General features: G+C 43.3%; 2 protein-coding genes across 2 annotated transcripts in view; one reads left to right on the top strand and one right to left on the bottom strand.

Moving 5' to 3' along the window:
- LOC309549817 (uncharacterized protein) overlaps window positions 1-24,247 on the bottom strand; it is a gene marked incomplete at its 5' end in the record, with an annotated part of 121,941 nt that overhangs the window by 79,602 nt on the left and 18,092 nt on the right.
- LOC309549818 (uncharacterized protein) lies at window positions 144-12,682 on the top strand (the record flags this gene model as incomplete). Its single annotated transcript, XM_082250321.1, has 3 exons — window positions 144-152; window positions 11,969-12,142; window positions 12,374-12,682. The coding sequence occupies 3 exons, from the start codon at window positions 144-146 to the stop codon at window positions 12,620-12,622; spliced, it is 432 nt and encodes a 143-aa protein (XP_082106447.1). The 3' UTR covers window positions 12,623-12,682.

Here is a 24,247-nt window from a genome sequence, read left to right as displayed (position 1 = left end):
ATTTCTGGTCAAAGATTTGTTTCGTATTTGTAATGGTATGATGATATTGTTCCATCAATCTGATATCCTCGATTCTATTTAAGACTTGGTTGAAGGGGATATAATCTTCTTTCCAATGTTTAGTGATGACCCATAGCATCGCAATGGCGATGGTATGTGTAAGACGTATAAGGTGTGTAGAGATGTCAGGGATTCTTTGGAACACGGCCTTGTGCTGTGTGTGTATGTACTGTATATCCTTATAGATGGGGTCATCTCCACTCCCACCAAGGGGGATAGAAATATATTACTGCCTAGTCCAGCATTTCTCAGCCAGGGTTCCTCTAAAGCTATTGTGGAGCCACTTATTAGGAGGGTGATGGAGGTCTGGTGAGCGCACAATCTGAGTGTGAGCACCAAGAGAGCAAGGGATTGGTGTTTGGGGAAGGAGGAGTTTTGTAGCCCACTACACACAGTTTGCTGGAGCAAATACTGAGATTTGGAGGAGGAAGCTCTGGAGGGTTTAGAGACATTTATTGGTGGTGATATCATTTATTGAAGTATAAAGGAGACGTTGGATGGACTTTGGGGTCACTTTATGGTTGATCACTGGATACTGATGAGGTGAAATGCGTTGATGATTTATCACATCTTTTACGTTGATGATGAGAGGGCGGGATTTATGGATAAAAGGGAGGGGTCATTGTATCTATCCCCCATTTCCCGATGATGGACATTGCAAGAAGCTGACACTCTATATGAAGTCTTGTCTCTGCCAGCTGGGGAAATAGCGAGTGGGAAAACGAGTTGTTGAGGTTTTGAATAGTAAACTCCTTCATTGTTCCTAGTCAGCTGGGGAAATATTGACTCCCAGACCTTCCCAGCCAGAAAACTGGTTGGAGGATTGGAATAGTAATCTCCTTCATTGTTCTCAGCTGGGAGGGTCGGGGGTTTCATTGACTTGTACCCAACTTCACTTCCACAACAAACTCTTCTCTAGGATCTATGAATTGGGGGATAGATTGTGTCTGTGGCCCCAAAATTACCTGCACTGGGTTTTTTACTGACATTTTCTGTTTCCTAATCCATTGCGCTAATATCGTGTGACATAAAACATTGGCACTACCGCCATTTTATTCTCTAATAGGGAAATGGGTGCTAATAGGCTGCAGGAGATCTGCTGATACACAGAAAGGGAAATGGGTGCTAATAGGCTGCAGGAGATCTGCTGAGACATAGAAAGGGAAATGGGTGCTAATAGGCTGCAGGGGATCTACTGAGACATAGAAAGGGAAATGGGTGCTAATATGCTGCAGGGGATCTACTGAGACACAGAAAGGGAAATAGGTGCTAATAGGCTGCAGGAGATCTGATAAGAGAAAAGGAGGGGGTTGAAATGAAGCAGATCTCCTGCAGCCTATTAGTATCTATTTCCTCTGCTGAGAATAAAATGGTGGTGAAATTATTTTTCCTTTATTTCATTTTATTTATCTTACTAAGTTGTGTGTTCATTTACTGCCCACCCAAACATTATACCACCCACCAGAACATTATACCACCCACCAGAACATTATACCCACCCACCCGAACATTATACCACCCACCAGAACATTATACCACCCACCAGAACATTATACCACCCACCAGAACATTATACCCCCCACCATAACATTATACCCACCCACCAGAACATTATACCACCCACCAGAACATTATACCCACCCACCAGAACATTAGAACTACCCTCTAGTATTGAGTAGGTCCCCCTGTTGCTGCCATCAAGCCATGGACTCCACCAGACAAAGCATTACACTGCCTCCGCCGGCGCACACACACACCTAATTGCCCACATCCATTGGAGCCCCATACACAACAAACTGCAATGCCCATTTCTTTGCTTTAAAAAAACAACAACTTCATGGAAAACATGTTTAGTTGCTGCCAAATATACCCCACCCACTTCCAGATGACATTGTAATGAGATAATCTATATTATTCACTTCACCTGTCAGTGGTCATAATGTTATGGCTGATCAGTGTACAGTACATACACACTAAAATATGTGGATACATTCATCTATAAAGTGTTAGGTGCTCAAAATAATATTCTCTACAGATCTACTGCTTCCACTTCACACCTACTTCATTCATATCATAATAGTTACTGCTATATTAAATAAACTAAAAATCTGTGAAAATTCATGTAATTATACATTAATTTGTGCTCAATATAGTGTTCTCTGCATGTCCACTGCTTCCACTTTGTAACTACTTCAATGATTTTATTTTGCTAAATTAAATCCACAAATGATTGAAAAGTTGATAAGGTGTGAAAGTGCTCTGTGCTCCAATCTGTGCCAGCTGTAGTGTAGCCACGCCTTCTTCCACCTCTTACACATGTGATGGTGAGGGCGCCCCCTTAGTAGTGCTTCCCCACTCACCAGAGCAATATGACTCCCAGCTTTTTAGCTACCAGAGTCACAAACATCCTTCACACTCTCCTCACCTCCGATGGCAAAGGAACTGGATTCTCCTCGCTCACTCCTGCAAGTCTCCCTCCTAGACTCGGCTTCCTCCTCCGACCGCTGTTCCAGCAGGAGCTCCGCCTCTTCATACACAATCAGGGAGGAGAGAAAGGGGAAGGATATACAGTACATACACACACAGCACAAAGACGTGTTCACACTACCAGATGGTTCTCAGGGCTGCAGTTCCACTGAGTTCCACAAGGTGGTGATCTCACTTCTACCCAGACAGGAAGTCTCTATGGAATACAGACAGGAAGTGATGTCAGGTACAGACAGGAAGTTCTGGGTGAGAGGTGAGACGGGAGGAAGTTGAGAAGAGATGTTGTTGGAAGTGGCAGCAGAGGAGGTAATAAGATCTTATTTTCTATTTACACCCAGTAACCCCCCCCCGTCATGTCCGTCCTCTTCCTCCATAGTCACTGTGATGTCTTTTATCTCCAGCACATGATGATATATATGTAGTGGGGAAACATAGATTAACCCCTTCAGGGTGAGAGCATTTCCCCACTTTCGGGGCCGGAACATTCTCTTCATTTTGGAGATAAATTCTAGTAATATGTTCCTCTAAACAAACAGCACTGATAATAAATAGATAAGACAATGACCATCCTGACTAGAGATGGGCTCGGGCGTGTGCGAGTTCGCATGTGCCCGATCGCGCCAGGAAGCCGACACTGCACTCCGCTAATCACAGACAGTGAGACATTTCCCGATCCACTGCCTGTGATTAGTGGACTGCAGTGTCGGCTTCTTGGCGGGATCGGGCACGTGCGAACTCGAACACGCCCAAGCCCATCTCTAATCCTGACCATACATGGCCTACAAAGGGCAATTATTACACAACACAGGCAGCAAATGGGCAATCATTACAATATGCAGCCAACACAATGATGGAGCGCAGGGGTCAGGAGTATAAAACCCCTTACATTGCTGGTCAGGAGGAAGAAAACATTCCCCAGCCTGAAATGAAGAATATGTTCCATCATTGATGTAAGAGGGAGGAAAATAGTGAGGGCTCTAAGGGAAGTATAGGAGCTGAGGGGATGTGAGGGTTTATTAAAGCTGGAAGACTTTAGGGGCCTCTGTATGTATATAGGTATGTACCTCTGTATGTAATGTATCTGAAGGACTGAAGTCTGAAGGACTCTGAGAACCTTGAGGGGTTAGTCAGGCTTCAGAGCTCTGAGGGAATAGGGGGCTGGAGGGCTCAGGGGACTCTGAGGGACAGATGGAGGTCTATGATTGTCCTCCCACCCCACCTGCTCTTATTTTTCAGACCTTACATAACTGGCAATCTTAACAATCTTATTGTCCCACTGGTCATGTGATTTGTTCTGGAATATTATGTAAGATGAAGAAGGGAATTCCTTCATTCGTTGGTGAGCACTTGTTCTTAGAGAAGTTTTATTTCAGCTGCAAACCAGCTCAGAAACCAAACAAATCAAACAGAGAAAAGGGAAATTCTGATCTGGCAGGCTAAGAGGGTCCAAGGTCCTCCAAGATGTAACAAATCCAAAACAGTCCAGATTAAGGCCTCTTGCACGCGATACTCCTGTTTGAGCATGTCGCAGCTTGAAAAAGCTCAGTACAGCTTTTTCTTTTTTTCTCTGAGCTAAAATAAAGCCCATTAATTGTAATGTGTCTGTGCACACAGGTGTGTAAACAAGCGCTGTGCATTCTTCATTAAAAACAAAATAGAAAAATCTGCATTTTTGGTCAGTATTTTAACCCTTGATGCAAATACACACCAATACACTTGAATACACGCAAATACATAAAAAAAAAAAAAAAAAAAAGTCTGGAAATAGTAGATGCTCAAACAGGAGTATTGTGTGCAAGAGGCCTTAATGGCCTTTATTTTAGCAAAAAAAAAAAAAAAAAAATCTGTACTGAGCTTTTTCTAGCTACAGTGTGCAAGAGGCCTAAATGTATTCTCATGGGGACAGAAGTTCTTAAATGTACAGCAACTCTCCTATTACTGCCCCTCACATCCACATATTATTGTGACCAATACCATCCAAATAATTCTTACCTTCATTTCAGTTATCCGTCTACAAGGAGACCTGTATAGATCAAATGATGGCACCAATGAGGATGGAGGAGGACCAAAGTCACATGACTGAGAAGATACTAAACCTCACCCTGGAGATCATCTACCTGCTGACTGGAGAGGTCAGGAGGATTCTGGGAGGTCACATGATACCATTCTTATCTCTAATAATAATACACAGACCTGACCAGAGAGGTGAGGTGGATTCTGGGATTCTAACATGATTTTCCTATTGGTTCTTCAATACAGAGATTTCCTCCCCTGAAGTCAGGTGATCATATGACCATCACAGTGCCTCCATGTGACTCCCTAAAACCTGAGAGACACAACATGCCGAAGATTCTAGAAGTCACCAAAAAGATGATGGAGCTGCTGACAGGAGAGGTGAGTGGTGCTGGGAATTCTGAGACATTAGAAATACGGGGCAAAAATTTGGCAAGAAATATGGGGCAACTTAGGAAACAGTGACCATAGGTCAATTCGTTTCAGTATTAATCATAGTAATCGGAAACACAAGGGTAATATAAGAACACTCAATTTCAAAAGAGGCAATTTCCCAAAACTGCGCTCTCTGCTAGAAAATAGCAAATGGGATAGAACCCTGGGAACAAAGAACACGGAGGAAAAATCGGAGTGCTTCAAGAGCATACTAAACAAAGGGATTGGCCAGTGCAGTCCAAAGGGAAATACATTTAAAAGAGCAAAACTAAACCCTGTGTGGCTAAACTCCAACATAAAAATGCATATTAATACTAAAGAAAAGGCCTTCAAAAAATACAAGGGTGATGGGTCATTGGCAGCATTCAAGCATTACAAAGAGTGTAATAAGAAATGTAAAGACGAAATCAAGGCGGCTAAAATAGAACACGAGAGACATATAGCGGAAGAGAGTAAAAAGAACCCCAAAAAATTATTTAAGTATATAAACAGTAAGAAAGCGAGGCCAGAACACATTGGCCCCATAAAAGACGACAAGGGAGATTTGGCCACAGAGGACAGGGAAAAGGCGGAAATGTTAAATAATTTCTTCTCTTCCGTCTTCACAAAAGAATCGGGGGGGCTACACTAACCCAGCTTGTAAGGTCAAACTAAACAACACACCTCAGGAAATACCACCATGGCTAACAGAAGATAGACTTAGAACTAAACTAGAGAAACTTAACCGGTTGCCGGCGGTCAGCCCCGGCCAGGCAAAGTGACGTATATATACAGTTAGAAGCACGCCCCTAGGGACACACTTAACCCCTCCTTCCCCAATAAAGTTAACCCCTTCCCTGCCAGTGTCATTTTTACAGTAACAGTGCATATGTATAGCACTAATTACTGTAGTAATGTCCCTGGTACCCCCAAAAATGTCAGTCAAGGGTCCGATCTGTCCGCCGCAATGTCTCAGTCCCGCAAAAAAAAATCGCAGATCGCCACCATTACTCGTTAAAAAAAAACAACAAAAATGACAAAAATCTTTCCCTTAGTTAGTAAACGCAATAACTTTTGCGCAAACCAATCAAAATACGCCTATTGTGGTTTTCTTACCAAGCATATGTAGCTGAAAACAAATTGGCCAAAAATGTTAAAAAATTTTGATTTTTACATTTTTTGGGGGGGGGGAATTTCATATAAAAAATTGTGAAATATATTGTTATTTTTGCAAAATTGTCGCTCTTTTTTTGTTTATAGCGCATGATCAAAAAATCACACAGGTGATCAAATACCACCAAAAGAAAGCTCTGTTTGTGGGAAAAAAAGGACATCAAATTTGTTTAGGTACAGCATCGCACGACCGCGCAATTGTCCGTTAAAGTCACAAAGTGCCGAGTCTCAAAATAGGCCCTGGTCAGGAAGGGGGTAAAATCTTCCGGGGCTTAAGTGGTTAACATAAATAAATCACCGGGACCGAATGGCTTGCACCCGAGGGTTCTTAAAGAGCTTAGCCAGGTGATTGCCAGACTATTATTCTTGATCTTTAAGGATAGTTTACAGACGGGTATGGGGCCAGCTGATTGGAAAAAAGCCAACGTGGTACCAATATTTAAAAAGGGGCCGAGATATATCCCAGGTAACTATAGGCCGGTCAGCCTAACATCAGTAGTCTGCAAGATTTTGGAGGGGATGTTAAGGGACCACATACAAGACTTTAGTAATGAAAACGGTATTATTAGTAGTAATCAGCACGGATTCATGAAAAATCGTTCGTGCCAAACCAATCTATTAACCTTCTATGATGAAGTGAGCTGCCACCTAGATAAAGGTAAACCTGTGGATGTGGTGTATATGGACTTTGCAAAGGCCTTTGACACCGTTCCCCACAAATGCTTACTGTTCAAACTAAGGAAGGTAGGTATGGACCATAGGGTGAGTACCTGGATATAGAACTGGCTCCAGGGGAGGTTGCAAAGGGTGGTGATTAATGGGGAGTACTCAGATTGGGCAGGTGTGGAAAGTGGGGTCCCCCAGGGTTCTGTCCTGGGGCCAATCCTATTTAATTTATTCATAAATGATCTAGAGGAGGGGATATCGGGTAAAATCTCAGTATTTGCGGATGATACTAAACTAAGCATGCCAATATCTTCTGGGCAGGATGTGGAAACCTTACAAGTGGACCTGAACAAAATAATGGGGTGGAGGGAGGGGGGCAACTACATGGCAGATGAGGTTTAATGTTGAAAAATGTAAAGTAATGCACTTGGGTGCCAGAAAGCAAGTTACTCACTGGGGGGGGGAGGGAACCTCTGGATGAGTATAGGATGGAAAAGGACTTGGGGGTACTGGTGGACAACAGGCTTGGCAGTGGCATGCAATGCCAAGCCGCTGCAAGCAAAGCCAACAGAATACTGGGATGTATAAAAAAGGGGATTCACTCCAGAAATAAAGAGATTATTCTTTTGCTGTCCACTCAAAATAACTCAACACACAGCCATTAATGTCTAATGCCTAAGTGACAATGTCCGAACTGGGCCCAAAGTGTCAATATTTTGTGTGTACACTGGAGCTTCACAGGTTGCCACTGGAGTCCTCTTCAACTCCTCCATGACATCATCACGGAGCTGGTGGATGTTAGAGACCTTGCGCTCCTCCACCTTCCGTTTGAGGATATCCAACAGATGCTTAATAGGGTGTAGACCTGGAGACATGCTTGGCCAGTCCTGGGATGTATAAAGAAGGGGATTCATTCCAAAAATAAAGAGATTATTCTCCCGCTCTACAAGACTCTGGTCCGGCCACATCTGGAGTATTCTGTCCAGTTCTGGGCACCGGTCCTCAGGAAGGATGTGCTGGAACTGGAGAGAGTCCAGAGAAGGGCAACAAAAATAATTAGGGGAATGGAGGACATCAGCTATGAGGAAAGACTACAAGCACTGAACCTATTCTCTCTGGAGAAGAGACGATTAAGGGGGGATATGATATCAATGTACAAATACTGTACTGGCAACCCTAGCATATGGAAAAACCTATTCAGAGAAAGGGAATACAATAAGACACGGGGCCACTCACTAAAACTAGAGGAAAGGCGGTTTAACCTTAAAATACGTAAGGGGTTCTTTACTGTTAGAGCAGTAAGGATGTGGAATTCTCTTCCGCAAACAGTGGTATCAGCAGAGAGCATCGATAGTTTCAAAAAACTATTAGATGGGCACCTTAAAGACCACAACATACAGGGATATACAATGTACAACATACAGGGGTATACAATGTACGGTTAACAGCAAACACACACACATCATAGGTTGAACTGGATGGACTGATGTCTTTTTTCAACCTCACTAACTATTATCCAGTAACAGACAAGGGATGTGTCTGGATGGTGACTGTATCATTGTGTGTGTCAGGTTCCTATAAGGTGTCAGGATGTCACTGTCTATTTCTCCATGTAGGAGTGGGATTATTTAGAAGGACACAAGGATCTCTACAAGGACGTCATGATGGAGAATCATCCGCCCCTCACATCACCGGGTAAGAGGAGACTTTATTGTAAAGGAGAGAGCAGTACGGAGGATCCACCTAGATCCCCCATCATCTGATAAACACATAGAAACAATGTATTCAGTCAGTGTGTGTGTTTCCTACAGATGGATCCAGTAATGGGAACCCACCAGAGAGATGTCCCCGTCCTCTGTATTCCCGGGATTCCACACAGGAAGGTCACACCATCCCCCACCATCATCAGGTAGATGAGGAACAATCACTGATAGTATCATTAGGATCTGTACATTATCTGCATTGTTACATTGATGTCATTTTTTTTATATATTCAGAGTGGAAACCTCGGGGATTATAATATTGTTGTTAAAGAAGAGTATGAAGAGGAGGATGAGGAGTATGGAGTGATGGAGAAGTTTTCAGAAGGACACAAGGATATGATGGAGCCACCTAACACCAGGAACCCACCAGAGAGATGTCCCCGTCCTCTGTATTCCCGGGATTCCACACAGGAAGGTCACACCATCCCTCAATGTTACAAGGTTGGTGGGACGGAGCATCTAGAACATGGACTCATTGAAGTGATATTTTTAAATGTGATGTCACAATATTGAAGCTTATGTTTTACAGATGACCTCTTCTATTATTTTCTTGGTTTAGAGTGGAGATCCAATCGATATAGAATTTGAGGTTAAAGCAGAAGAAGAAGAGACGTATGTGAGGGATGATCAGCAGTCTATGGAGGAGGATGGAATAACGGGAACATTTATAGAGGAGGACACTCCTACAGAGATCAGCACAGGTGGGTCATTAATAGTGATATTCGGATCGGATATCAGCCCCGATACTGGCAAAATAGCTGGATCGGGGATCGGTAACATTTAGCAGACCCACGGGCCGATCCGGGGCGTCGCTACTACTACTGTCCCACCAACCTTGTAACATTGAGGGATGGTGTGACCTTCCTGTGTGGAATCCCGGGAATACAGAGGACGGGGACATCTCTCTGGTGGGTTCCCATTACTGGATCCATCTGTAGGAAACACACACACTGACTGAATACATTGTTTCTATGTGTTTATCAGATGATGGGGGATCTAGGTGGATCCTCCGTACTGCTCTCTCCTTTACAATAAAGTCTCCTCTTACCCGGTGATGTGGCTGTGTGATGTGGACATTTCCTATTGGATGTCCAGCAGCAGGATTTAGAAGAGTGACATCAGCGAAAGGGGGTGGCACTGGCATATCTGCAGTGCTAAATTTACCGTTTAGTAAGTTTTGTTATAAGGTATCTGCCAATCCCGATCCCGAAGTATTATTTTGTTATATTATCACAAAATGAATCCGCGCTAATGGAATGAAATCTCAAAGGTTCTAGGAGAGCTGACTTTGCATCATGCTATAAAAATCCTGAATAAAACGTAAAATAAAAACAATAGGACTTGAATTAGATGAATAAATTATGTATGAGTGATGAATCCACGTGTTCCAATATTAATCTAAGTGTATAAACTAATGTATAAAATCTATATATAAAAATCATACAATATTAAAAAAAATAGATATCTGTAAAATACAAAAATTCAATAGTTTAAATTTAGAAGTGCAGATAAGTGTTGAAAGTCCGTGATAGTGAAATTTTATCTCTCAATAAGGATAAATGAATAATGAATAAATAAATAGATGATAAATAAATTTAAAGTCCTTGTGCAATAATTGATGTGACTGTTAGTGATCAAATAAAGTTCATGGTGCTCAAATAAATAAAGTGACAATTGGTGATTTCTCTTTAAAACAATTTGGTGAAGTTCCAGTGATGTGATCCGAAGTGAGCAGAAATCATTTAGGTGCAATGGCCGCTCACCTCATTGCACCATTACAGGCGCTTTTTGCTGGTATATTACCCTGGAATAGGGATGCTGGATTTCCTTAATGGGCTTTCCTTAATTAAAAATAATGATAAAAAATAATAATAATATTGCATAACTCAAGTAACCTATGCATGTACAGCTAAAAGATATAGAAACATCTAAAACCATTAATTTGGTGCACTGGACGGTCCCGCCCACTCCCTCTGGGGGGTGGAAGGGGGATGAACCGGTTTAACTGAAGCTAATATATATTTTGATCTGCTACTGGTATGACCAACTCTGAGGAAGGGAGCTTGACTCCCGAAACGCGTTAGCAGTCCTATCTTCAAGGACATGTTCCAGTTCATGTGTGATGGATTCTTGTAACACGATTTTAATTATCTTCATGTCTGTGAGTATGCATTTGGCATTTTAATAAAATTTTATAAACAGTGACCACGGGTAATGCACTAGGTGTTTGCGCCTCCTTTTTCTTTTCTTTTATGTTCTCTGACTGTGCCTGACTTATGAGTCCTGACCCTTACACTGTATAATTTATATTGTACATTACATACTCCTGACCCCTGCACTATATACTCTATGCTGTACATTACATACTCCTGACCCCTGCACTATATACTCTATGTTGTACATTACATAGTCCTGACTTCTGCTTTCTCTCTCCTCTACCCACTGCTATATATACACATAATATGGATTCTCTTTTGTTACACCCATTTTCTACCAGCTGGACATTTTATATCGGTAGATAGTGAGTAGGTGTCCCGCACATCAAGGCGTGACCTGGCGTAGGTCCAGACTGAGACTGCCATTTACTACCATACAGCAGGTCTTGACTTGATGTGTGGTTCCTAGAACACCTAGTCACCCTCTACCATTTACTAGTTACCTTGAGGGTGGAATTGTAAGATCCTCAGAGACAAAGCTGTCTGATGTGGGCGGAGTCCTGGTTTAGGGGAACCAATCTGCTAATGTCTAGTAATAATCTTTGTATTTCTATTTTAGTAGATGGACGGGAGATGAGGAAAACCTCAGAGGATTGTCTCACTTTGACTCCAGACTGTAAAGTAGAAGATGAGGACATCACACAGTATAGTCCAGGAGAAAACCCGGCTACCTCAAATGTCCATCCGGCACCACACAGTGTAGATGGACCATCGTATTCCTCTTATCCTGAGGAACCTCAGACTGTGAGGGACAGTGCAGGACCATCGTATTCCTCTTATCCTGAGGAACCCCAGACTGTGAGGGACAGTGCTGGACCATCAAATTCCTCTTATCCTGAGGAACCTCAGACTGTGAGGGACGGCGCTGTCCTTCCAACAGATAAGAGATTTTCCTGTCCTGAGTGTGGGAAGTGTTTCTGTTCTAACTATGGTCTTAATGTGCATAAAAGAACTCACACAGGAGAAAAACCGTACTCCTGTCCTGAGTGCAGGAAATGTTTTTCACAGAGGTCCACTCTTAACAAACATCAGAGATCTCACTCGGGGCAGAAGCCGTATTGCTGTTCTGAGTGCGGGAAAAGTTTTTCACAAAAGTCTCATCTTTACACACATCAAAGATCTCACATGGGGGAGAAGCCGTATTCCTGTCCTGAGTGCAGGAAATGTTTTTCACAGAAGTCCACTCTTAACAAACATCAGAGATCTCACTCGGGGCAGAAGCCGTATTGCTGTTCTGAGTGCGGGAAACGTTTTTCACAAAAGTCTCATCTTTGCACACATCAAAGATCTCACACGGGGGAGAAGCCATTTTTCTGTCCTGAGTGCGGGAAATCTTTTTCACAGAAGTCCTCTCTTTACAAACATCAGAGGTCTCACACGGGGGAGAAGCCGTTTTCCTGTCCTGAGTGCGGGAAATCTTTTTCACAGATGTCCTCTCTTTACACACATCGTAGGTCTCACACGGGGGCAAAGCCGTTTTGCTGTGCTGAGTGTGGGAAATGTTTTTCAGTCAAGTCCTCTCTTTACATACATCAGAGATCTCACATAAGAGAGAAGCCGTATTCCTGTCCTGAGTGCGGGAAATCTTTTTCACAGATGTCCTCTCTTTACAGACATCAGAGAACTCACACGGGGGAGAAGCCGTTTTCCTGTGCTGAGTGTGGGAAATGTTTTTCACAGAAGTCCAATCTTTACATACATCAGAGATCTCACATAAGAGAGAAGCCGTATTCCTGTCCTGAGTGCGGGAAATGTTTTTCACAGAAGTCCACTCTTTACAGACATCAGAGAACTCACACGGGGGAGAAGCCAATTTCTTCTCCTGAGTGAGGGAATTGTTCCTCATAGAAGTCCTGTCTTCCTGTACATCAGGGATCCCACACAACCCTCGAGGTGTATTAGTGCCTTGAGTACGGGAAATGTCTTCTTTATGAATGTTGCTGGATATGTGCGGAAGAAGCACACCCTGATATACACCTCAGATATACTCCATGGCTGATTTTCATGTAAGAAACAGTTGATAAGGAGATGAGAGATGATCAGAGACATGGATGAAGTGTTGTACCGTGTTGGCTTTTCATTGGCTGAGTACATTTTGGGGTGTAGAGTGGTAAGTAGAGCCGTGAAATGAAGGAATCACCTTCAGAATGTCTTGCTTGTCTGTGTGACGGTTACTGATAATGATATAGCAGGTTACAGAGCTAGAAGCTGTGAGATCCCATATATCTTTATCAGTAAACTTTACACAGACAAGACATAAATTCTGAAGTTGATGTCCTTCATTTCAAGGCTCTACTTACCAGTGGTGACCCCGAAGCGTGTCTCTCTGTCTTCAGTCCATCCTTCTCCCATCCCCCAACAAGAGGGAAGGAGAACTCGGAGATAAACTAGGTGAGAACTTCTTTCCTTTGCTCCTGTGTGGGTTTGGGTGGCTTGGCGGAGTGCGGCACGAGAGGTAACACCGCTTGTCTTTATATTTCTACATATCTTGTCTGGGTGGAGGTTATTGGTTGGAAAATATTTATACTGTTTGATTTTCTGTAAATAATTTCTGTTTTCCCTTTGAAGGGAGATATTATGTGTGGTTTGATGAAGCGATTGGCTCAATAGTTACCACTTCACATGTTTAGTTTTTATAAAACAGATGAAAAAATATGACAAGCATTAATTCATCCATGACAAATGTTGGTCTTGTTTTATGTCATTCAGTGATTTCCTATGGTCATTGGGTCCATCTAGTGGCCATAATGCAGTATTGAACTTTTTTCTGATTGAGGTATTTTGGAACTAATACCTCATTATGGCCACTAGTTGGAGCTGACGATTATAGGAAATCACTGTGTTTATTAGAATATGGCCAGAATTTGTCATGGCTGGACACATGCTGGTCACACTCACCCAACTTATTCTTTGCATAGACCCCTCAGTTTCCTATGTCGGGAGGGGGGGGGGGGGGGGTGGTGGGATTCATACAAATCCCTGAGATCATACCCATGTATTTATGAGTACAGTACACATTGAAGGACATAAATACCAGAGTTGTTTTTGCATTATTTTTGCACACATGGTAAAATGCAGATTTTTGGCCTGAAGATTAGATAAAACTCCCAAACATATATTTTCTGAAAGCAGAGGCCCTGGAGAATAGAATAGTGGTATTCGTTAAGGTGTTCCTCGTACACAAATGTCACCTTCATATCCGGGTTTATTTTCAACTTTCCCCCATTTTCTATTATTGCCGACTCCGCCTCCACATTCCAGACAAGTCATTTTCCTGACCAATTGGATTTCTTCCTTTACTATTTCCTGATTCTATGACTGCAATCTTGTTAAAAGTAAAATTATAATAAAATAAATGATTAAACATAAATAAAAGTTGTGTGTCGGTGTAAGGAGGAAAATCTTTGGTACCCAAAATTGCTCATAGATGACACTTTAAAAGCCGCTACAGGTCATGAATGTAGAGTTCACCATCAGTAACTACCAGAGTGCGGGGGTCAGGAACATGTCATATACAGTCCTGTGTATAGAGTGCAGTGGTCAGGAACATGTCAAATACAGTCCTGTGTATAGAGTGCAGTGGTCAGGAACATGTCATATACAGCCCTGTGTATAGAGTGCAGTGGTCAGCAATAGTGATGTACGAACATGGGCCGGGTTCGCAGTGGGCCCTATTCACTTTAATGGGAGGCAAACTTTAAAAACCTTTAGGTCATATTTGCAGCCACAAAAAACGTACTAGCTGTGCACAAATAGTCCCAGCACATGGACAATGTAAATAAAGAAGTATTGCAATTGGAAAAGTTTTTGTTTTCATAATTCAGCCAGAACTGACAGCAGCGGGTAAATACACGTCTAATACATATAGGGTCCATTCACACATCTATAAAATGGGTCCGCATCCATTCCACAATTTGGCGGAACCTTTACAGACCCATTGATTTTCAATTCCAGTCTGAAAAATTAGGCATTCACAGGATAAAGAAGTGTCGGCCATTCCAGGCCCCAAAAATTAGCCTACATTCGTTTACCTGACAGCTAAGAACGTAGTATTCTGTGGCTGAAGGTACATTAGGCATTCACAGGATACAGAAGTAAGTGTCAGCCTGTATAGGCCCCAAAAATTAGCCCACATGGGTTTAACTGACAGCTAAGAATGTAGTATTTGGTGGCTGGAGGTACATTAGGCATTCACAGGATACAGAAGTAAGTGTCGGCCTGTATAGGCCCCATAAATTAGCCCACATGGGTTTAACTGACAGCTAAGAATATAGTATTTGGTGGCTTGAGGTACATTAGGCATTCACAGGATACAGAAGTAAGTGTCAGCCTGTATAGGCCCCAAAAATTAGCCCACATGGGTTTAACTGACAGCTAAGAATGTAGTATTTGGTGGTTGGAGGTACATTAGGCATTCACAGGATACAGAAGTAAGTGTCGGCCTGTATACGCCCCCAAAATTAGCCCACATGGGTTTAACTGACAGCTAAGAACGTAGTATTTGATGGCTGGAGGTACATTAGGCATTCACAGGATACAGAAGTAAGTGTCGGCCTATATAGGCCCCATAAATTAGCCCACATGGGTTTAACTGACAGCTAAGAATATAGTATTTGGTGGCTTGAGGTACATTAGGCATTCACAGGATACAGAAGTAAGTGTCGGCCAGTATAGGCCCCAAAAGTTAGCCCACATGGGTTTAACTGACAGCTAAGAACGTAGTATTTGATGGCTGGAGGTACATTAGGCATTCACAGGATACAGAAGTAAGTGTTGCCCTGTATAGGCCCCAAAAATTAGCCCACATGGATTTAACTGACAGCTAAGAACGTAGTATTTGGTGGCTGGAGGTACATTAGGCATTCACAGAAAAAAATAATCATCAGCCCTGAAAGGCCCCAAAAATTAGCCCACATGGGTTTAACTGACAGCGAAGAACGTAGTATTTGGTGTCTGGAGGGACATGAGGCATTCACAGGATACAGAAGTAAGTGTCGGCCTGTATAGGCCCCAAAAATTATCCCACATGGATTTAACTGACAGCTAAGAACGTAGTATTTGGTGGCTGGAGGTACATTAGGCCTTCACAGAAAAAAATAATCATCAGCCCTGAAGGCCCCAAAAATTTGCCATTCAATGGACATGAAATGTCTTTTATGCCGTTGTATGTAGCGAAGCCAAGGACCAGGAATTGGTGTGGGTGGATAGCGGTCTGGCGGATATTTGTGGCCTGGCATGAGGAATTTCAATGAAACATGGTCTACTGGTCACATGTGTTGAATTCCTCAGAGATCCATGCCTCATTCATTTTTATAAATGTGAGGTAGTCTACACTGTCATGAGCTAGGCGAGTGTGCTTATCGGTCACAATCCCCCCTGCTGCGCTGAACGTCCTTTCAGACAGGACACTGGACGGGGCAAGCCAACATTTCCATTGCAAATTGTGCAAGCTTGTAAGATTCTGGTACCTTTGGTACCTTTATTGCCCATTTTCCTTTTCATATTGCGTCCCACCTTTTTAGTTAGGTGGAACGCATATACCTTTAAGCCGGATGACATCATCGCTGAGCGCCGCTCTGAGCGGCTATTTCAATCGCCGGCTTTCTCTCTCACATTGTTCGTTCAATGTTACCGCATGCTCACAAGCCTTGTCTTATGCTGCCGGTTCCTCCAGCTATTCTCTTTACCTGGAACAGACCGGAACCTCGCTACTGATCCCGTATCTCGCTACCGGATCACTCCCTCACTACCGGACCCCTCTACTTACTAACCTTACTAGTGATAAGTACCCCACAGGGGATTCCTCCATAACTAACTTACACTATCTACCTCTGCACATTAAGGACTGTTACTATCTATGCATACTAATTCTATCATCTGCACTGTTACATAGATTGCTAGCTCTTGAGTCTACTACCATCTATCCTTGCACTGGGTTAGTCTATCCTGTATATGTCATCTGCTGTCCTCACCACCTGTTACCATACATGATTACTAACCTATCTGCATTCTACCTATTACCATCTACTACTCTCCTGAACATTACTATCAAGTGCTTATCATTGCTGTCACTGCTCACACCTGTCCCTTCAGCACATCACCTCCATACTGTCATATACATCCCATCACTCCAGGAACATCTTATTGAGTGTGTGTATATCTGTATGCTGAAGCAGACAGGCCCACGGTGATGAGTCCTGGAGAGTTGGATCTGGTATTTCAACACATCTCTACATGACTACTGAGTGGAGATTCTGCAGCTGCAAATCCACCTTACTATAAAAACACAGGAGCGTTACAGATTGAACGAACCCAAAAAATGGATTCAGCAGAATTACCCACTCAAGTGACACAATTAACACAACAAGTAAATGCATTAATACTTGCTCTTACTGAAGTAAAAGATGAAAATCAGACTCTGAGACAGCAGGTAACCCGTCTTTCCCAGCTTACTGCTGCTCAGCCCCCTGAACCTAAAATAAACCCTCCTCTAGTGTTTACAGGTGATCGGAAAAAAATTTGTGAATTCAAAAACGCATGTCAATTGCTTTTTTTGCTAAAACCTCGTACTTACCCTACTGATCAAATTAAAGTTTGTACCGTTATTTCATACTTAACGGGTGATCCACGGGCCTGGGCAGACTCTCTCTTTGAGAAAGATGATCCTCTTCTCAACTCCTATCCTTTATTCCTAGCGGAACTCGCTAGCTTATATGAAGACCCCAATAGGCAGAGTACTGCTGATATCCAATTGAGGGCTTTAAAACAAGGAAGGAGACCTGTTGAAGACTTTGTAGCAGAGTTCAAAAGATGGACCCTTGATTCAGGGTGGAATGATACATCTCTGCGAACTCAGTTCAGACTCGGGTTGTCAGAAGCCGTTAAAGACGAGCTCGCCAGAGCGGATTTACCTGGCACTTTGGATGCCTTAATACAACTCCGTATCAACATTGACAGGCGACTGCGAGAAAGAAAGGCTGAGAAAATGGGAATGCCATTGTCTAGTCCTTCTCGGATTTCGGCAGTTGACCCTACTCCTATGGAGGTAGGAACCATACGCCCACCTTTATCAACTACTGAACGAGCCAGGAGAAGATCCAGAAACCTCTGCATGTACTGCGCATCCCCGGATCATTTGATAAGCGTCTGTCCCCTTGTCCGCAAAAAAAAGGGTGAGTGTTCACATGTCTTGCTAGGGGGATTAACGACTTCCTTTTCTAATCCCTATCTCTTTGTTCATTTAACATTACAGTGGGACCAGACTAGGATTACCACCAAGGCTATGATCGACACAGGATCTTGTGGGAACTATATTGATACACGTTTTGTTACTTTAAATAAAATACCTATTATTTCAAAACCTAAACCTGTCTCTGTTAGTTTCATTAACGGTATTCCGTTATCTTCTGGTCCAATCACCAATCAGACACAAGCACTCCTTGTCACTGCTAACGAGTCTCATATGGAGACCACCACTTTTTATCTACTATCTTCACCCCATTTTCCCATTATTTTGGGACTTCCCTGGTTACACACACATCAACCAACCATAGATTGGAAAACACGGACTCTAACTTTCCCTTCTCACTATTGCGAGATTACGTGTAACCTCCCATCTTATGGAAAGATCCTGTCTGTGGTGTCAGATGAGATTGCACCACTATGCTATCAGGATCTGTCCGAAGTTTTCCTTGAGAAAAATGCTCAAGTGTTGCCTCCCCATAGGGATTATGATTGCACTATCGATCTACTCCCTAACAGCAAATTGCCTTTCGGTCATGTTTATCCTCTTTCACAGGATGAACTCTCTCATCTCAAGGAATACTTGGATGAGAATTTGACAAAAGGGTTCATCAGACCCTCTACTTCTTCCACAGCTGCAGGACTTTTCTTTGTCCGCAATAAGGATTCAAGTCTTAGGCCTATTATCGATTATAGGCAATTAAATACCATTACGATAAAGGATCGCTATCCTTTACCGCTCATCCCTGAACTCATTGAACAAGTGCGTGGGGCTACCTACTTCTCTAAATTGGACCTAAAAGGGGCATACAACCTAATCCGAATCCGTGACGGAGATGAGTGGAAGACAGCATTCAGAACCAGATACGGGTTATTTGAATATCTTGTGATGCCATTCGGGTTGTGTAATGCTCCCGCAGCTTTTCAACGGTTCATAAACGACATCTTTAGAGACTTACTTGATGTCTGTGTTGTAGTATATCTGGACAATAAACTTATCTATTCTCGATCTTTGTCTGAACATATAAAACATGTAAGACTTGTGTTATCCAGATTACTCGCACACAATCTATACGTGAAATTAAAAAAATGCCTATTTCATAAAGAAGAAACATTATTCCTAGGATACATCATATATAAAACCGGAATCAAGATGGATATGAGCAAGATATCCTGTATTCTGGATTGGCCTATACCAACAACTCGTAAGGCATTACAGCGATTCCTTGGATTTTCAAACTTCTATAGGAAGTTCATCAAGAACTTCTCTGCTATTGTGAGACCTCTCACACAACTTACAAGTATAAAGAAACCATTCAAATGGTCAGAAGAAGCAAATGGAGCTTTCTGCTTGTTAAAATCAAGCTTTACTTCTGCTCCCATACTACGCCATCCAGACCCATTCCTCCAATATATTCTGGAGGTAGATGCGTCAAACATGGCAGTAGGAGCAGTTCTTTCCCAACGACCAACAAATACTTCACCACTCCACCCAGTTGCTTTCTTCTCTAAATCACTAAGCAGCCCAGAGGTGAATTACCCAGTGGGTGAAAAGGAGTTGCTTGCCATAAAACTGGCACTGGAGAATTGGCGACATCTACTTGAGGGTACCCGATTACCAATACTCATATATACAGATCATAAAAACCTTCAATACCTCCAGACTAACAAAACTCTTTCCCACCGGCAGGTACGATGGTCATTATTTTTCCTAAGATTCAACTTCCTAGTGACCTACACGCCTGCAGACAAAAATAAAAAAGCGGATGCGCTATCACGATTAACCGAAGATAACTGCGCCGAAATCCCTTCTATTCCTATAATACCCTATGAACGTATTATTGGTGTTGTTCGTTCCCTGAAGGAAGAGATTTCGCACAGTATAGGATTGGATTCACCTCCACCACAACTAAGTACTGATGCAGAAGGCTTCCTCTATTACAACGACAAACTCTACATACCCCCTACTATGCACACCAAGATCTTGGAATTATCACATGATGTGCCTATGGCAGGACATATGGGTATGACGAAAACCCTTAATTTGCTTACCAGGCAGTTTTGGTGGCCTGATATGAAGACGACTGTACAAAAATTTGTTTCTTCATGCGACATTTGTGCAAGGTCCAAAATTGACACTACAAAACCATCTGGTCTACTCTGCAGTCTACCAATACCCCAGGTTCCATGGGAAGTTGTGTCCTTAGACTTTATAGTAGAACTACCACCTTCCAAAGGATTTAATACCATTCTAGTGTCAGTGGACCATCTGACAAAGATGGCACATTTCATTGCTATTCGCAAACTACCTTCATCTAAACAAACAGCAGAACTACTAATGAAACATGTGTTTAAATTACATGGAATTCCAAAGACTCTTTTATCTGACCGTGGTTCACAGTTCATCTCCAAGTTTTGGCAAGCTCTATGTCAATTACTACGGATTGAGCGAAAGCTCACTTCTCCTTACCACCCTCAGACCAACGGACAGACTGAAAGAGTCAACCAGTGTATAAAACAATATCTACGTTGCTACACATCATACCTACAGGATGATTGGGTGGACCTCCTCCCTCTGGCGGAATTTGCTTATAACAACGCAACCCACAGTACTACTAAGCAAAGTCCGTTCTACTTGAACTATGGGTTTCATCCCACTCTTCTTCCACCACGCATCCTACCATCAAGTAACCCAGTAGCCTCGGATTATCTTACCCAAATAAAAGACTCTCTGGGTTTACTTAATACCACCATCTCACACGCCCATAGTCAACAAAAAAGGTACTACGACCTTCGTAGAAGACCTTCTCCGCAATATGCTATTGGGGACCTCGTTTGGCTATCGACAAAAAATTTAGGGTTAAAGATCCCTAGCAAAAAGCTTGGACCTTTATTTCTGGGACCCTTCCCAATTAAGAAACTCATCGGAAAAGCTGCAGTGCAACTCACCTTACCGGCAGATCTCAGAATACATCCCATCTTTCATGTGTCGCTACTGAAACCACATGTTCCTAACCAAGGAATAAGGCCTACCATCTTGCCTCCACCTCCAGTACAAGTTGAAGGCGGAGAGGAATATGAGATTAAGGAGATTTTGGATTCTCGTATCCACAGAGGAAGACTCCAGTATCTCATAAGATGGAAGAACTATGGACCCCAAGACGACACCTGGTTGGATACTTCTGATGTTCACGCACCTAGGCTTATACGGAGGTTTCACTATAAATACCCGGAGAAACCAGTGCTATAGGCCTTCCGGAGCCGGCCTTAAGGGGGGGGGGGGGTACTGTAAGATTTTGGTACCATTGGTACCCTTATTGCCCATTTTCATTTTTAAATTGCATCCCACCTTTTTAGTTAGGTGGAACGCATATACCTTTAAGCCGGATGACATCATCGCTGAGCGCCGCTCTGAGCGGCTATTTCAATCGCCGGCTTTCTCTCTCACATTGTTCGCTCAAGCCGTCTGTGAAGCAGCCATACCTGATGTCACTCGCTCTTGTATCTCGCTACCTGAACTTGTTTCACTATCTGATCCTGTATTTCGCTACCCGATCACTCTTGGCATACTGCTTTCACTCTCGGCTAACCGCATGCTTACAAGCTTTGTCCTATGCTGCCGGAGCATCCAGCTATTCTCTTCTACCTGGAACAGACCGGAACCTCGCTACTGATTCCGTATCTCGCTACCGGATCACTCCCTTACTACTGGACTCCTTTACTTACTAACCTTACTAGTGATAAGTACCCCACAGGGGATTCCTCCATAACTAACTTACACTATCTACTTCTGCACATTAAGGACTGTTACCATCTATGCAATACTAATTCTATCATCTGCACTGTTACATAGATTGCTAGCTCTTGAGTCTACTACCATCTATCCTTGCACTGGGTTAGTCTCTCCTGTATGTCATCTGCTGTCCTTACCACCTATTACCATACATGATTACTAACCTATTTGCATACTACCTATTACCATCTACTACTCTCCTGAACATTACTATCAAGTGCTTATCATTGCTGTCACTGCTCACACCTGTCCCTTCAGCACATCACCTCTATACTGTCATATACATCCTATCACTCCAGGAACATCTTATTGAGTGTGTATATCTGTATGCTGAAGCAGACAGGCCCACAGTGATGAGTCTGGAGAGTTGGATCTGGTGTTTCAACACATCTCTACATGACTACTGAGTGGAGATTCTGCAGCTGCAAATCCAGCTTACTATAAAAACGCAGGAGCGTTACAGTTTCCCGGCAATAAAGCCGAGCTGCAGTTATAAAATTAGCCACACGGTGGCAGTGTTTCCCAGCAATACAACCAAGCTGCAGTTATAAAATTGGCCACACAGTGGCAGTGTTTCCCAGCAACACAGCCGAGCTGCAGTTACAAAATTGGCCACACGGTGGCAGTGCTTCCCAGCAATACAACCAAGCTGCAGTTATACAATTGGCCACACGGTGGCAGTGTTTCCCAGCAATATAGGCGACTGCAGTTACAAAATTGGCCACACGGTGGCAGTGTTTCCCAGCAATACAGCCGAGCTGCAGTTACAAAATTGGCCACACGGAGGCACGGTTTCCCTGCAATATTGGTGGCTGCAGTTATAAAATTGACCACACGGTGGCAGTGTTTCCCAGCAATACAGCTGAACTGCAGTTATAAAATTGATCACACGGTGGCAGTGTTTCCCAGCAATACAGCCGAGCTGCATTTATAATATTGGCCACACGATGGTAGTGTTTCCCAGCAATATAGGTGGCTGCAGTTACAAATTTGACCACACGGTGGCAGTGTTTCCCAGCAAATACAGCCGAGCTGCAGTTATAAAATTGGCCACATGGTGGCAATGTTTTCCAGCAATATAGGCGGCTGCAGTTACAAAATAGACCACACGGTGGCAGTGTTTCCCAGCAATACAGCCGAGCTGCATTTATAATATTAGCCACACGGTGGCAATGTTTCCCAGCAATATAAGCGGCTGCAGTTACAAAATAGACCACACGGTGGCAGTGTTTCCCAGCAAATACAGCCGAGCTGCAGTTATAAAATTGGCCACACGGTGGCAGTGTTTCCCAGCAATGTAGGCGGCTGCAGTTACAAAATTGGCCACACGGTGGCAGGGTTTCCCAGCAATGTAGGTGGCTGCAGTTACAAAATTGGCCACACGGTGGCAGTGTTTCCCGCCAATACAGCCGAGCTGCAGTTACAAAATTGGCCACACGGAGGCAGGGTCTTCCTGCAATATAAGTGGCTGCAGTTATAATATTGACCACACGATGGCAGTGTTTCCCAGCAATACAGCCGAGCTGCAGTTACAAAATTGGCCACACGGTGACAGTTTTTTCCAGCAATACAGACGAGCTGCAGTTATAAAACTGGCCACACGGTGGCAGTGTTTCCCAGCAATACAGCCGAGCTGCATTTCCAAATTTGGCCACACGGAGGCAGTGTTTCCCTGCAATATAGGTGGCTGCAGTTATAAAATTGACCACACGGTGGCAGTGTTTTCCAGCAATACAGACGAGCTGCAGTTACAAAATTGGCCACACGGAGGCAGGGTTTCCCTGCAATATAGGTGGCTGCAGTTATAATATTGACCACACGATGGCAGTGTTTCCCAGCAATACAGCCGAGCTGCAGTTACAAAATTGGCCACACGGTGGCAGTGTTTCCCAGCAATACAGCCGAGCTGCATTTATAATATTGGCCACACGGTGGTAGTGTTTCCCAGCAATATAGGTGGCTGCAGTTACAAATTTGACCACACGGTGGCAGTGTTTCCCAGCAAATACAGCCAAGCTGCAGTTATAAAATTGGCCACATGGTGGCAATGTTTCCTAGCAATGTAGGCGGCTGCAGTTACAAAATTGACCACATGGTGGCAGTGTTTTCCAGCAATACAGACGAGCTGCAGTTATAAAATTGACCACACGGTGGCAGTGTTTCCCAGCAATACAGCCGAGCTGCATTTATAATATTGGCCACACGGTGGCAGTGTTTCCCAGCAATATAGGCAGCTGCAGTTATAAAATAAACCACACGGTGGCAGTGTTTCCCAGAAAATACAGCCGAGCTGCAGTTATAAAATTGGCCACACGGTGGCAGTTTTTCCCAGCAATGTAGGCGGCTGCAGTTACAAAATTGGCCACACAGTGGCAGGGTTTCCCAACAATACAGCCGAGCTGCAGTTACAAAATTGGCCA

Source organism: Pelophylax lessonae, assembly GCF_965119305.1.
Source record: "Pelophylax lessonae genome assembly, chromosome: 3".
In the NCBI taxonomy this organism is placed as follows: domain Eukaryota; kingdom Metazoa; phylum Chordata; class Amphibia; order Anura; family Ranidae; genus Pelophylax; species Pelophylax lessonae.
This window is presented reverse-complemented; position numbering and strand designations above follow the sequence as displayed.